General features: G+C 38.5%; 1 protein-coding gene across 1 annotated transcript in view; it reads right to left on the bottom strand.

Annotated features, from left to right (window-relative positions):
* The window catches only part of STX7 (syntaxin 7), a 58,280-nt gene extending 45,193 nt beyond the window's left edge, over positions 1 to 13,087 (bottom strand). The window contains exons 1-2 of the mRNA XM_036768573.1: positions 12,933 to 13,087; positions 2,845 to 3,000 (exon numbers count right to left, since the gene is read on the bottom strand). Of these exons, the coding sequence (XP_036624468.1) occupies positions 2,845 to 2,944 (100 nt within the window). The 5' untranslated portion in view covers positions 2,945 to 3,000; positions 12,933 to 13,087. The remainder of the gene's footprint in view (positions 1 to 2,844; positions 3,001 to 12,932) is intronic.
* Positions 13,088 to 16,154: the final 3,067 nt, after the last annotated feature.

The following is a 16,154-nucleotide window of genomic DNA, read 5'->3' as shown; positions in this document are numbered from 1 at the left end:
TTCCAATTACAAGGGAATACAGAACCTATTTCTGCACCTCCCTGCACCAACCCCCACCCCCTTCTTAAGCCTAATTACTTTATTGTGTAAATGGCAACATTACTTACCCAATTCCCTACTGACCTGCTTGAAAGCTTTTCTCTTACCTGTCATATCTTATTTGCTACCAAATCCTATTGATTTTCCTTATGCAATAATCCTTATATTTGTCTCTTCTCTATTTCATTATCATCACCCTAGTATAGTCCCTCTTTATGGCCTGACAGGAATATTACAATACAGTGATCCCTTCCACATCACAGAGTTGGGGGGGGGGGAGGAAGGAGTAGGGGCATGGCACCCTCTCAATCTGGAAAATCCCTGTAAAATATTTTAGCCTTCCTTTCACACTAGAGAAGAAGTCTGATTTTTTTATTCTTTTATGGGGTGTTCGCAGTACCTTATTGTAAAATCTGGGTTGATATATAATACTATACATATATTTTATGCATTTCTGAGTTTCTAAACATTTTCTGTGTTATCTGATACACTTCATGGATCATCTGCAGCTTCTGTAAAACACCCCCCCAAAATTGCTATTTAATTTCTTATGCTGACCCTTGATATACTGAAAGCACGATGGGCAAAGTCATGATGTAGAAGGGAAAACTGTATCTTTCTAATTGGCCATTGTCCATACACTCTCTTTCCTTTCCAACCATCCTTCATGTTGGTTTGTCTTCCTTATGAAGAGGTATGAATGCATTACTCCTCTGTTCACAACCTTTCCTTGATTCCTTGCGTCCTACAGGATTACTTTCATACTTCATAAACTTGGGGTTTAAGGTGATTGACAATCTGATACTGCCTAGTCTTTCCAATCTTCTTGCATAGTACTTCCAGCTAAATAGGAGTACTCCTCATACCTGGTACGTATTCCATATTTCCTTACCTTTGTGGCCCTGTTTCTGTTATTCTCTATGCTTGCAATGCCCTTTCTTCCTCCACTGCACCTCTTGACTTTCTGCTCATCCTTTTAAGCCCATTTAAATGCCATTTCCTCCAGGAAAGCTTCCCCTGAACACGTCTGTCGGTAATGCTCCTTTCCTGCCTTTTTTTCCCTCTGCTGATTTGTTCTTGAGGCCCGTTGGACCTCACCTCACATGGTACCTCCATTAGGCATTTATCCTACATTGTAGTTATATGTATCCTATCTACCCTAATAGGGTATAAGCTTCAAAGGGGCAGGGACTTTCATATTCCCAGCACACAGTAGTATGTTCTTAATGGTTGCTGGATTTTATTTTTCCATATATATGTATGCATATATGAATATACAGATATATGTGTAGGTTTACAGACATATAGAAGTTGTAAAATGATACTAAAACTACTCTTAAGAATATCAAAATGTTCTATTGAATCACTCCAATGTCAGGGACACAAGATAAAATCTGGCCTCAGACACACTAGCTGTGTGACCCTGAACAAGTCACTTAAACTCTAGTTGCTTCAGTTTCCTCATCTACAAAATGGTGATAATAATAGCACCTACATCCCAGGGTTGTTATGAGGACCGAATGAGACGGTAATTGAAAAGCATTCAGTACAGTGCCTGGCACATAGTAAGTGCTACATGCTAGCTATCATCATCATCATCATCAATATTATTATTATTATTACTTTCTGGCAGTATTGCCAAGGAATAGTTTAGTGGGAACCTTGTCTTACATTAACATCAAGGTTGATAAATAGACATAATTATATAAATATGTTTACTTCCTTCTAATAACCTTACATATCTATGATCCATGAGTTCATTAAAATGTTCCTTCAAACTCATCATACATTCTTAGTATAACTCACACAATGTATGTAGTATAACTCACAAACTCACCTAATTCTCAGTATAACGCATTTCAAATGCATACTATATCCTAAAGGAATATTTCATTGCATTTGTCCTAAACTTACTTCTTTTGAAGGGAAGCTTATAATTAAAAAATTATGATATTGAGTATATTCCATATTCATTCCATCCAGACCTTTCACAATTGATATCTATGCATTTGTATCCCTTCCTCAGATTTTATTTTTCAAGTGTGTGTAACAGATATTTTAGTATTTTTTCACATGCTACACGATACCATCCTCTCAATCATTTGTTATCCTCCTCTGAATCTCTTTCTATGTGGTTAGCAATTGAAAACAAAATGGACAGCATTTTAAAGATGAAGCCTGGAATATTACTACTGAACCATAAAAAATGACATGAGGAAATGTCGAAGAATCCTAGGTGGTAGGAACTAATGCAAAGTAAAGTAAATAGAACACTTTATATGAGGAAAGCAACAGTGTGAGGGAAAACCACTTTGCAGTGTTAACTTTTATCAATGCAATAACCATGTTTCCAGAAGACATGTGATGAAATATGTTAACTACCTTTTGACATAGTACGGAAAAAGACATACATTTTTTGGTCACGGCCGTTACATATAGATTAATTTTGCTTGACTATAATCATTTGCCACAAATACTTTTTTTTTCCTTTCTTTCTCTTGGTTTTGCATTGGATTTGAATAATGGGGAGAAGGGGTTGAGGAGGTCAGGGGAGTTATCTATAGTGATGCCAAAAACAAAGCCATTAAATGTTTTTAATATATAGAACAGAAGGACATTAGAAGGAAGCACAGATAAGCAGGACTATTTCAAAAGTAATGTGTAGAATGTATTCTATTGTAAATGGAGAATCTTCTTTTTGTATTCTTCTGCGTAAAGGGAAATGTTCCCCCTTTTTGGTGTTTAAGTTAATAATAAATGTTTTAAGTGAATTCCAAAAAAAAAATTTTGCAAATTCTAACTTACAACATTGTGTGATCTTCTGGATATTAGAAGAGATGCGTTGAGCCAACTGGGCTGGGTCACCACCAATTCCTGGAGTATAAGACATAGCTGATCTGTTCATCGACCAATCTCATCAGATGGGAGGGGAAAGATGAGAAGTTTTCTCTAAATGATCACCTAGAATAAAAACAAAACAGAGCTGCATGATTACATATGAGAATAATTCACTTAGAAATTGACATTTTAAAAGCATCAACCAGAAAAATGAAACCGATATCCTCAAATTAGCTTATAGGGCAAGTATCCAGAAATGGTGAACAGCTAATAGCCTGAACTATGCAGTCATGCCCAAGTACCAAAAAAATGTCAAAGAAGAATAAAGGATATTGGCCTTTAAAAAAAGCATCAAATGAAATATACATTCAAGCAAAAGACTTCAAACTTTTGTCCCCACTAAGTTGTGTTTAAAGACAAAGTCTTTTTAATATATAAGGTTAGTGATTCTTTATATTTGTAAGGGAAGGGTATCTAAGGCAAAGGATTCTTAGTTAACATTAGGAAATTCATACAACCCAGTCTGAATGAGCTGACCAAATATGGTCACCAATAAGCACACAAAAAGCCATCAAATCTGAGATGTTCCTCATATGCTACACTATTTCCTCAATCAATCCAGATTATTACATATGGATAGAGTGCTTAATGCAATGCTTTCTCAGCCACTCTGGTCTTGTGCTCTATGCCCCCTTGTAATCTACCTTGGTAAGACTAAATTTACTGAATTTGCATTAAGACATGAAGTGTTGGGATAAAGGTATGGACTGCAGTATTGGCAAAGATGGGACAAATTGAGACAGGACATGGTGGCTATTTCCAGGGAATGAAAGGGATGAGTCAAAGACGAATTTAAAGTTTCAAGATTGTGGATCAGGAGCCCAGTTTTGCCATTAATAGGAACAGGCAGGCTGCTAAAGGGGAAGTCTTGTTTTAGAAGAAGATAATTAATAATTTTTGACAGTCTAAGTCTGATGTTATAGCAGGCTGCTCATGGAAATGTCCTGGAAGCAGTCGGTAAAATGGTATTAGAGTAATGTCTAGGCTGGAGCAGTAGCTTTGCTACTTCCAAGTTTCAGGAAGAATTTAAAAGATCAATACCAATGGCATATAACAAAAAAATTTGAGTTTTCCCCCTTTTTTATTCTGTTTCTACGAAGAATTCTTTGAAATAATAAAAAAAAATACAAAAGACATTGGTAAAACTGGTGTTATAAATGATAATAAAAATATTCTAAGATGGAAAAATAATACACTCTAATTTGATAAATGCATGATTCAACTAGAAAGTCAAAGGGTGACTTCTGTAGATAATGGGAAGTGAAGAAGAGAAGGAGTGAAAAGTAAGGACTGGAAACATAAATACAAGTGTCATTTACACATGGGTGGTTAACTGGAGTCACACTGGATGAATGTAAATAACATGTAGAAGAATTTGAAAATAGGGATAAAGTTTTCACGTTGGGAGACATTCTAGATGAACTCTGGGAATAAAAGACCATAGGGACACATAAGTAGGAAAAACATTAGTAGATATGGCGTCCCCAAAATCAAGCTTAAAAAGAATGTTAGGAAGTGAGTTCTTGACAGTTACAAAGAAAACAAATGCTGGAAATTCTGACTAGAAAAGAAAATACTAAATTTACCCGAGGTCATCAAAACTAAAATTTTACATAAAGTCATGATGGAAGTTCATTTTTTTTCAGAGATCAAATGTTAAAAGTAAGAAGTAGCAGAGACAAGATTGTTAACAAAATAAATATTCAAAGAGTTTAGATATGAATCAAATAAAAGAGGTGAGAGTACGTTCCATCCAACCTGATCCATGGTTATTTGGGAAGAAAGTCTCTGGCTAGCATGCCTTTAGCTCCTGGGGGCATAGTTGTAATTCTCTAAGGACAAATCTACCAGGCATCTAATAAATAACAAAATCTCTGGTGGAATATAAGCATATCAAAACTGATAATTTGTACAGCATCTGAGTGAGTCAATTGTGCTCATCTCACTACATCTGCAAGGCAAATCTAAATCTTCTTCGACCCCAGGGTACTAGGCTAGTGTCAGTCCTGGCCAAAGTTCTGCAGTGTGTAGAATTTTTGTTGTAATGTGTACCAAGTTGGCTACATCATCATAGGGGCTATTTTTCTGCCTCCCCAGTGAAGCTGGTATGGGAACTATCTTGGAGATTTAGGGTGACTGCTCAGCAGGCTTAATTAGGTCTACTGTACATTCAAAAGGTATCAAATATCCCTGGCTATTTCTAGTTGAAGAACCAGAACCACTTAGAGGCAGCTGGGTCTGGAGTTGGGAAGACCTGAGTTCAAATCTAGCCTCAGCCATTTCTTAGCTGTGTGACTCTGGACTAGTCATTTAACCTCTGTCTGACTCAGTGCCTTCAACTGTAAAATGAGGATAATGATAACACAAAATCTAAAGGGCTGTTGTGTAAGGATAAAATGAAATTTTTTTTAAAGCACTTAGCACAGTATCTGGCACATAGCATGACCTTATTAAATGTTTATTCCCTTCCTTTTCCCTCCCCACTGAGGTTCAGTCAGAAGAATTCTGCTATTCCACTTCTTAAAACAGTGATAAGTTATTTCCCGAAGCCCATCCCCTTCCCAGTCATTTCTCCAGCAGTCTAGATGTAAGCTCTTTTCTTCTCCCAAATTCTTTCTATACCCTTGTCCACACATCATCAATATCTTTTCACAATCTCCTCTCCCACTTCTAACATCCACACTACTAAGACCACAGACTTGCCAATATTCTAGGCTTGTAAACTTGGAATTAAATCTCTCTTTCCTACAAATCCATTTTTTTTAAACCCACATCTCACAGAATCTCCTAAACACGATAGCATTTCTCTTAATGTACAAGCTCACAGGACAAATCTAGACATTAGCTACATCATAACCAAACTCCATTAAGGTCTTTCCTCAGCTCCTTTCAAGCAGTAGCTCTTTCCTTTGCACAGATATGTGCACAAGGTTGCTGACTTCAAAGATTCTGCCCTTCAGTTGGAGAGATAAGACTAACCAAGTAGAGAACAAAAGAGAAGACATAACTGAATGTTAATGATGTGGTGAGGCGTATACAAAACTGGATGGTTCTGGGGGAATGCCACAGTTGGAAGCTTCAAAGAGGACCTGAGATTCTAGCTTGAGACCTGAAAAATAGGCCTTCCTAAGTAGGAATTACAAAGGCAGAAAGGGGACAGAAATTGAAAAGAGCATGAGCTGGGTACGGTTCATTCTTCAGACAAAGTCTATGTTGGACAATTATGAAAAATAAGTATCATTTTACAGAGAGAATTTTATTCAAGCCCCTCTGAACCACTTGTTGGTAACCCTATGTTGATTCCCCAACAAACACATTTAACATAAAATTTCAACTCTTGACCTCAAGATCTGTATCAATTCCCTTGTCTTTACCACACCCTGTCCTTTAAAAAAAAAGTTATTTGAAGCTAATAGGACACAATGGGCTAAAACAGGGGTGGGAAACCTGCGGCCTAGAAGCTACAAGCGACCTTCTAAGTCCTTCGGTACAGCTTTTTGACTGAGTCTAAGTTTTATAGAACAAGTCCTTTTATTAAGGTGATTTGTTCTGTGAAGTTTGGATTCAGAGTCACTTTTGAGGACCTAGAAGGCCATGTGCGGCCTCAAGGCCAAGGTCACAGGTTCCTGGTCACTGGACTAAACAAAACTAACGGGATTCAGAACAAATCCATGGCTAATAGTGATACAGAATGCGAGAACACATAGCTTAGAGGATCACAGGCAAGTCATCTAAACTAACTTCATACACTTGCTTCTTTGCTTAAAAATAGGCCCCCAAACTTACATCACCATATGACACAGTCTATTATTGAATGTCTGCGTAAGTTCTCACTCCATAAAATGCAGTGGTTGGTCAGAGCAATTTTTACCTAAGACTACTTTCTGAGATTTTTTTTTAAAGCCAAATGAGCCATCAGCAGGAATTTAAAAAAAAAAAAAAGCAAAAAAGGGGTGTGTGTGTGTGTGTGTGTGTGTGTGTTTTGAACTAGAGTGAGAAACAGTACTAACAAAGAGAACAATCAAATAAAATGTGCTCTTTTCTTGATAAATATATGCGTGCATGTGAAAATTTGTATTATATTATACTATGTTAATTATTAAAGTGTGGATAGTGTATGGGAGCCAGGATGTGCAGTGTTCCAAATTGAAGCACTGAGACCATGAATAAGCAATTGTAGCAGTTGATATTTACATAGTCCTTTATGATTTTCAAAGCACTTTATGAGCATTAGCTCACTTGATCCTCACAACAACCCTGTGAGATGACTGGTAGAGGTATATGATTCCCATTTTACGGATGAGAAAACTCAAGCACAAATTGAGTGAGGATCACATAGCTAATAAATTGCTGAGTCAGGATTTGAACCCAGATATGATTCAAAGGAGGGAGATAGAGAAAAGAAAAGGAGAGGAGAGAAGGGAGGGGGGGAGGGGAAGAGAGAAGAAAGGGAGAAAGGAGAAAAGGGGGAGAGAAGAGAGAACAAGCGAAGGGGGAGAAGAGAAAGTGGAGGGGGAAACAAAAAGGGGGAGAGAGAAAGGGAGAAGGGGAGAGAGATAGACAATGACAGAAAGGACAAAAAGAATTCCATAAAACCAATGCTGCTACCATCTTCAATTAAGAAACAGGATCATTTATGTCCAGTGGCTTTTAGAACAGCAGGATGTACAAGGGTTGGTAACCATTATAAACTACTTATAAAAGTTTCTTTGGTCTATCTAGCTTGCAAATATATATTTTTTTAATTTAAAACTTTTCCACTTTTTCCTTTGTGGAAAATTTAGATGGATATGGGAGACAGAAGAGGAAGTTAGAGACCCATAAGAGACCATATTGGACAGGAGTGGAGATTGAAAAAAAATCTTTTTTTCCCTCAAATATTCTAGGCCATGTTATCCCCTAAAGTGGTTGAAACCTCAGCCAGTATGGACATCAAGAACTCTAAGCTCTTAGGATCTATTTTTCTGAGCTTACAAAAACAAGAAATTACCCATTTTTATATTCAATAGCACAATCAGTAAAGCCCCACCCCCAAGCATCTTTCCTGAGGGAATTACATATTAGAATTCCAAAGTAACAAAGTATCACATAAAAAGCACTTATCAGATAAAGCCAGTTACTGGGTGGAGGATAAAGTTACCAAATTAGTTGACAAAAGAAACAGCAGATGTAATCAATTGAGGCTTTAGTAATATGTTGTATCAAAGCTTGAGAACAAGTTTCCTCTCAGACAGTTTAACTAGGTCATATTTTTAATTTGGCTAAAGGTCAAGGTCATGAGTGATTGACTAGGTAAGCAAAAGGATGAGAAACTTGGCACTTTGTTGAGGGTCTACTGCACTAAGCTGATGTTCACAACGCATAGCATAGAATGGAGCAAAATACAAGCAGGTGCCATTTAGTTTCACCTCATTTCCTCTTTTACTGTCACTGCTAATGCAATGAATGGGGATTGTTCGTAGATCTAAGTTGTCGTTGTCGGATGTTATCTATTCCCTAGTTACTGTTCTTTGAACTGTTCTCTTTGTCTTTACAATAAAAGCAAAAAAACTGATCATCTCAAAATAAGAGTGATGGGTGGAAGAGGCAAGACCCATAAAAAAGAAAAAGGAAAAAAAAGTTTAGCACAGAGCAAGCACCTGCTCAAATAAAATTATGAAATGGTGATAAAAATCGAAAAGATCATAAATTTCTGTGAACTTGAATATTAGGAATTCAAAAAGCTGGAACAATTTCAGGGTAGAATATAAATGACAAGAAATGATTAAATATATTATATAGAGGGATTAGAGAAACAGTTACTTTTAGAGCTAGCCTAAACAAAGGACATTGTGATCAGTGCATAGAAGTCAGTACTTTGCCAGTTAACTTAAAATTATGATGACATGCATAGTATACCAAGGCTGGCACGTGAAGTTCAATTCAAAAAGCATTTACTAAGCACCAACTATGTGCTTGAGAGAAGGAAATACAATGATGGGGGTGAGGGGGGAAGCTCCTATTGTCTCAGCCACCAGAAACCTTAGGGTCATTAATTTCAGAGAGAAAAACCTTCAGACTTAGAAATTTGTTGTTATTTTTCTGAGATGACTTTTGGAAACATTTTATTTAGAAACTGGATCTCTTACGACAAATTCATCAGTTTAGGGAACAGAATTTTCTGCCCCAGACCCTATAATTAGGGACCTTGGAAGTCCTCTGATTTCATCTCTTCATTTTAAGAGATGAACATTTAAATCAAGGCCTTGGAGAGGTTAAGTAACTTGCTTAATCTGGACTGAAAAACTGGAGTCTTGAACCTAGGTCCTCTAACTCCAAATCGAGTATTTTTTTTTTTCAAACAAACTTGAGGATATAAAGATGCCAAAGAATAGACTAAAGAGGTGACAGAGGTTTCATGCTTCAAATAACAATCTTGGCTCCTTTTTTCCTTAAGTCATCTCTAAAGAGCATTTTAAAGATAAATTAAAACTAGATTTTTCAAACAAAAGGCATTTTACTAAACAGTACCCCTCAATTATTAGACATACATAGTTTTAAAGTTTGGGTAAAAGTATATTTATGGTGGGGTATAAAATTTGCATGGGTACTTCAATTCCGAAGCATTTATTGTTTACTAGGTGAAGTGCCACCGTTAGAGTCTTATTCTGAGGCATCACCATGATATCAAGATGATCCTAGGTTTTTAAAGGCCATGCCAGTATAATATCTTGAAAGGTTTTTGGAATGGGCCTGGGGACAGACTATATGTCTACTGGATGAGAAAAAGCCTATTTAGAACCTTCAGGGTTGTCACTGACATTTACTGGAGGCAGAATGGTAAATTGTTTGACGACAGAAACTCATGAAGACTACTAAGGTATAAAAGACTTGTGACCAATGACAGCAGAGAGAATTATTATACCAATAAAATTCTTGATCTTCTAAACACTGAAGCACAGCAGTGCACTAGGCTAGGTGCTCAGTTACAAACATAAAAAAATGTACTCAAAGGATCTTAAACGACAACAAATCAATCTCACTGATTTCTTAGATTCTAGCACTCTGGGGCCTGTTATTATTATTATTGTTGTTGTCATTATTCTAGTATGCTAGCACTTAATACAGGGCCTGTCACATAGTTAACACATAATAAATGCTTGTTGGTTTATTTCAAAGTCAAAACCATAATGAAGGTAGGATTTATGTGCCCCTTCCCTTTTAGGCCACTGAATTTGTAGCAATTATAGAAGGATAGCTACCAAAGCTAGGCAGCCTGGCGAAGTGGATAGAAAACTGGGCTTGGAAACAGGAAGACTCATATTGAGTTCAAATCTAGCCTATAGGTGTACATAATGGATTTGCAGTTTCATGGGCAATCATCATTTTTAAAATATCATACTGTGTTATGGAAATGCTTGTTTTATTCCACAAACTAAAAATAAACTAAATTTTAAAAAATTAAAATCAAACCCAGCCTCAGACACTTATCAGCTGTGTGACCCTGGGCAAGTCACTTAACCCTGTTTGCCTCAGTTCTTCATCTGTAAAAATAAGCTGGAGAAGGAAATGGCAAACCACTCCAGTATTTTTGCTAAGAAAACCCCAAAATAGGGTCACGAAGAATTAAACACATCTGAAATGACTCAAAAACATAGAATGACCAGAATTTAAGAATACCTTGAAGGACCAAACCCTTTTATTTGATGAATTTGGTTCTGATAAGTAGAACAACATGTTTTGTTTCTTTTGTTATTTGAAAAAGCTTTGGAATGTTAAGGAACACTGATAACAAACATAGAGAGAAAGGCATGAAGTATGATGTAGAAATACCTAAGCTTTATCAAGTTTTAAGTGTCTTTTTAAAAAGCATCAATTGTGCCTGGTTCTTCTAGTGTTTATGATGGTTGTTACTGTGGTGGCCTGGTGTAGTGGATAGACCTGGGTTCAAGTTTTGCCTCTGATATACACACCCTGAACAATTCATTTAATCTATCACTGTTTTAGGCAACTTGATAAAACTATAAGCACCTTCAGGGAAGGTGCTGATAGGCATTGGTAGAAGCAGCTTCCACATCTGGACATTCCCTGTATCAATGAAATGACAGGTTCAGTATCTATCCCTTATTGTTATTATTCAGTAACAAAAGGCACTTGACGAACTTGTTCCCCGGAATGGAAGCTATCATAGACTATTTGGGGATTTTCTCTCTAGACCTTTTTTTAAAAAACATTTACTTCAAGGCTCTTCTAGCATCCAAGTCCTTTTCAATCTCAGCTTACATTATCACAGGGATTTTTTATGTTCACCACAACCGACAAGCACCCAAATTTCGTATCAATTAGAATCCCATATTTAAGTTAACACTTACTTTTTTCACATCTGTACTACTTGTGTGCACCAATATTTGGAACTTAGAGAAAACCAAAATCTAGAGTTTATAGGATTTGTGTTATAAGGAGTAAAAGTAAAGTGACCAGAGGTGAGGAAAAAAAAATGATGGGACAGGGTATTAGTGAGTTGATATGGTCTCTTGTTAACTGATGTGGAAACTAAGAATCCAGAACATAGTCCTGCAGAGTCACAAGCTTGAAGCAACATGCTACTGATTCCATATCACAAGACATAAGTCAGGACCATTACCAATCTTTGCACAGGTGTGGCATAGGCTAGCCCAGAAGGGTTGCCTACTAAGCTATCAGGACTTTACAAAACTGAGAAGTATTTCACAAACCTGCAAAATGATTTGCTTGAGTCTACATATAGGCAGGAAATTGTTCTGAACAAGCCTAGCTGGAATATGTTGGAGGCAGTGCAAACAAAACCAATCTCAATATATTTAAGATACTATATTTCAATTTAAAATAACTTGAAAGATTAAAAAAAAAAATGTGGTCTGACCTGGACAATGGATTTTTCTATTTACAAGAAATGCAAGAAAAAAAGTGACTAGGAAGAACCTGGAAGGACTCTGTTTTCTTTGTTTGCAAAAACTCTTGTTAACTATTTTTTTAAAAAAGTAATTGAAAATTAAACATTTGAACCAAAGCCAACAAATGAACTTAACCCAATGTGTGACTTCCTGATAACATAAACTATGGTTCATTTATTTAAGTACATTATTCTATTTTTTCAGTTCCTGAATGTTCAGAAAGGATATTTTGAAACTTGTTTATTAAACACATGAGTTGAAAAGAGGAAGAGGTCAACTCCATCCCTTAGGGGCACAGTTATGAATTTCTGGTTCATCTCATCAGCTAACTCCACCGGGGTTTGGGGCACTGTTTCCCAGCAGAACTTTCAATCACTGGAAAGTACACCAAGAGCTATTTCCCTACCTCCTGACTTCACGTGTGAGTTGTCTTTGTGCATGGTGCTTATGCCCGGATGAGCTAAGAAAAAAAAAGACTCGGGAGGGCTCAGGTAGGGATAGGAGTGTTACACTATATTCATATTCCCCTGGTGCCCTCATGGGCACTGACTTTACTCTCCAGTGTCCTCTCTGAGCAACAAGTTCAGGTGGCATGGCTTTGGGAATACAGAGGCAACAGGAACGAGAAGCACACGGGGACATCTGGGAACATAATTGGGGTTAGCGCCGGCTCACCCACAGAGGGAGAGGCAAGTCGGCAGTCCCGGGGCCAGCTGAGCTCGCCGGGAATGCGGAACTAGAGGCCCCCCATCCCCCAACATACCCGGCCTTCTGTCAGGTCAGGAAAAAACGCCCCTCAGCCCCAAAACTGCTAGAAACTGCTCAGGCCTCCTCCGCCCCAGCAACCGGGAAGGGGGAAGGGAGGCGGAGAGAAGTAGCGCTCTCTCTGTGACTGCGACTCCCGGAGGCTCAGACTGCCCTTTCCGCAGCTGCGGCAAAACCCAGGGCGGCGGCCAACGGACAGAACACTACACAAACAAGGAGGAACGCTGCAGACCCCCGCAGACAGCAGGCAGGCCGCAAAGGCATCGGCACCGCTCCACGGGCGCGCTGACGGCCGAGGGGCCCCAGATGTCCTCTTACCGAGACCTCCACCTTTTCCTCCTCCTCCTCCTCCACCGGCGGCCACCCTTAAGCGTCCCGGAAGGCACCCGGCTGAATTTCTCAGCTGATGGGCGGTGGTTCGCAGCAGCCACCTCCCTGCTGCGCTTGCCCTGCTGCAGAGCCCAGGAAAAGAGGCGGGGCCCCGACCTCTCTCATTGGCCCCGAACACTGAGTGACACCCACCCTTTCCTTCCCCGCCCCTCCCTTTTTTTCTGTGCGACCAGAGGGCAGGGGAGATATATTAGCCCTTTAGTAGGTGTGTACTGTAACATATTTGCCAAAAGGAGCGAGATTACCTGTCTGTCACCTTTACCAGGTAGAAAGCCGCCGCCGCCCTAGGCGGATACAAAAGACCCTAACCCGTTTGTATTAATCTTTGGTATGATTAAATTGCGTTTCATTTCTAAAAAATCCTTTTTCCACGGACTCTTTTGATAGTTACGGCAATAAACACATATCCAGAGCTTCCATTCACAAACTCACCATTAGGTAGGAAAGACACTGAGGCCGAGGGTGGAGTCAGAACCCACCCTCTCTGCTCATTTTTCTCCGCCTATAAATGGGAAGAAAGCTGCTATTATTGTTTTTTGACTTTGTGCTGATGGAAACAAAGATTTCACAGTTTTGGCTTGAAAATGTAAGGGTACACAAGAAAAGTAATACCCAGAATGTGACGGTAGTCAGTCAATAAGCATTTATTGTGCTAAACGCTTCGGACACAAAGGCCACCCCACCCCAACCCCTCATCCCCATCCAGCAAAAAAGTTCCTGATCTAAAGGAGCTCAGTCTAAGATAAGGTGGGGTGGGGAAGACAACATGCAAATAACTAGGTAAATATAAGATATATATAGTATACATTTATACTTTGCATACAGCAGATATACAGTATATCTGTATACATCTTATGTTTATCTATATTACATATGTGTATAGACACGCATATTTACCTACTAATGGGGTGTTTGGACCCCACTTCCAACATCATCTCCCTAGCCTCAAAACACTGTCCCTAACAGTTTTCTCCTCAGTCCAAGGACACTATGCCTAGCAATAACTCATGAGTGGGCCTCAGCAAGACAAACTGTCTTTCCCAGTTACAAGAACAAGCTGACTTCTGTAGAATCGACCTTGTAAAAACAGGACTATCTTGTACCAGCAGAATTATCATGTATTGATTCCCAAAGTTATCATATACAATCCAGAGGTTAAGCTATAGACATCAACTCTCAAAGCTATCTTGCTTCAGGCCTAACAGACCAAAAATACACCCCTGAGAAACCCCTTCCCCTGGTTTCCAGTAGTGATTAAGGTTGTATGTTATCACCTAATTAGCATATCAGCCAGATAATACACTACTTTTCCTTTATAAGTTTTAGCATCATTCCTGTTAAGTGGCAAGTTCCTCAGGGAGCTCTGCCCACCATATTAGCATTACAGTAAACTTTTGCCAATTTGACTTAAAGATTGCTTGAGTTGCTGAATTCATTCCAGATGACCCTCTCCTGTTTTTAGTCCTTGAGGGGTGCCTGATCATCTCAAACTGCATCATTACAACACATATATTTACACATAAGTCTATTTACAGTATTATATTTCCATGTTACACATGTGTATATATTTACATATATGTAACCTGAAAGGATATTCTGTGTTAGCAATTGGAAGTAACACGTAAAGCCCCCCTCTAGAAAGCAGAATTTAAAATGAGTCTTGAAGAAGGAGGCGGGAAGAGGGGGAACTAAAAGATAGAAGTGAGAGGGTAGAGCATTCCAAGCATGGGGGAGACCCAGGGCAAAGGTATCAAGATGAGAAACAGAGTCTCCTACTTGAGGGTATGTAGTAGTCCAGTGTAACTGGGCCAGGATGAATGGAGAGAAGTAAAATGTCAGAAGACTAAAAAGGTATAAAGGGGTCAAATTGCAAAGGGTTTTAAATGCCTGGAGAAAAGCAAGTCTTTCTAATCCTAATGTGAAAGTATTGTAAAGTCAGAAAAGCCAGACAAACTTTTGTTGTGTTTGAGAAAGCTGTCTGAAACAGAAAGATAATAGATACTTTGCCTGAAGTAAATAGAAAGTAGATGGTTGATGAGAGGATCCACTTGGAAAGGTTACAGGGGTGAGGTCATTGTTTGGACTCATTGTGCCTGTTAGAAAAATATTTTGATTGCCTTTTTCCTTGGAAGGTAAGATATACCCCTGGACACCTTATTGTGGCCATTGATTGATAAAGGGAGCAACAAGAAACAATTTCCTGTTTGGTACCAGGCCCTCTCATCCTAAAGTACACACAGTGAGCATAAGCAAAATTAATGAATTAGAACAAACAACTCCATCATGAAGATTTGTACTAACACCTACCGTAGAAAATGAAGTAGATGAGGTGGAAATATACATGCATACATATGGTATATGCATGAAGGTGAAGAAGGGAGAAAGGGAGGGAGGGAGGGAAGGAGGGGGAGAGAGAGAAAGAGAGAGAGAGAGAGAGAGGGAGAGAGAGAGAGAGAGAGAGAGAGAGAGAGAGAGAGAGAGAGAGAGAGAGAGAGAGAGAAACAGACACAAAGACAGAGACAGAGAGAAAGAGACAGAGACAGAGACAGAGATTGTTTTGTATCAACAATGAATATATCTATGGAATGAGTCTCTGACTTCAAGACAAAAGTGGATACAACGAGAATGGTAGAATAAGATAGAGAATATTGTATAGTAATAAGAAGTCAAAAGGCACAGAGGCTCATAGACTACTCAGAAGTTTCATGCTCATATGCTAGGAACTCTTTCTTAAAGAAGCTGGAAGAATTTTTTTTTTTTGGTGAGCACCTTTTAATGGCCAATGAGGTGCCTTCCAACTCTCAAGTTCTGTAATTCTGTGAAACTGAATCTTAGCAGAAAGGAAGTGACTAGTCATTGTCACAGATTTGTTTCAGAAACAGCTGTTTCCTTTAGAACAGCTATTCTGAGTATGATGTGAGTATTCCTGCAGATCCTAAAGAGACCTTTTCAAGTGGTCTGCAATGTCAAAGCTATTTTTACAATAATACTAAGATGTTACTTGCTTTTTTCACTCTCCTTTCACAAGTGTACAGTAGAGTTTTCCATCGATATGTGAAATGAAAATTTGGTTGCAATAATAAAGACTATCTTGTCTACAGAATTGTATTTTTGTTTTACAATTGGACAAATGTATGAAGATGGCTAAAC

This window comes from Trichosurus vulpecula, chromosome 7 (genome assembly GCF_011100635.1).
Source record: "Trichosurus vulpecula isolate mTriVul1 chromosome 7, mTriVul1.pri, whole genome shotgun sequence".
Classification (NCBI taxonomy): Eukaryota; Metazoa; Chordata; class Mammalia; order Diprotodontia; family Phalangeridae; genus Trichosurus; species Trichosurus vulpecula.
This window is presented reverse-complemented; position numbering and strand designations above follow the sequence as displayed.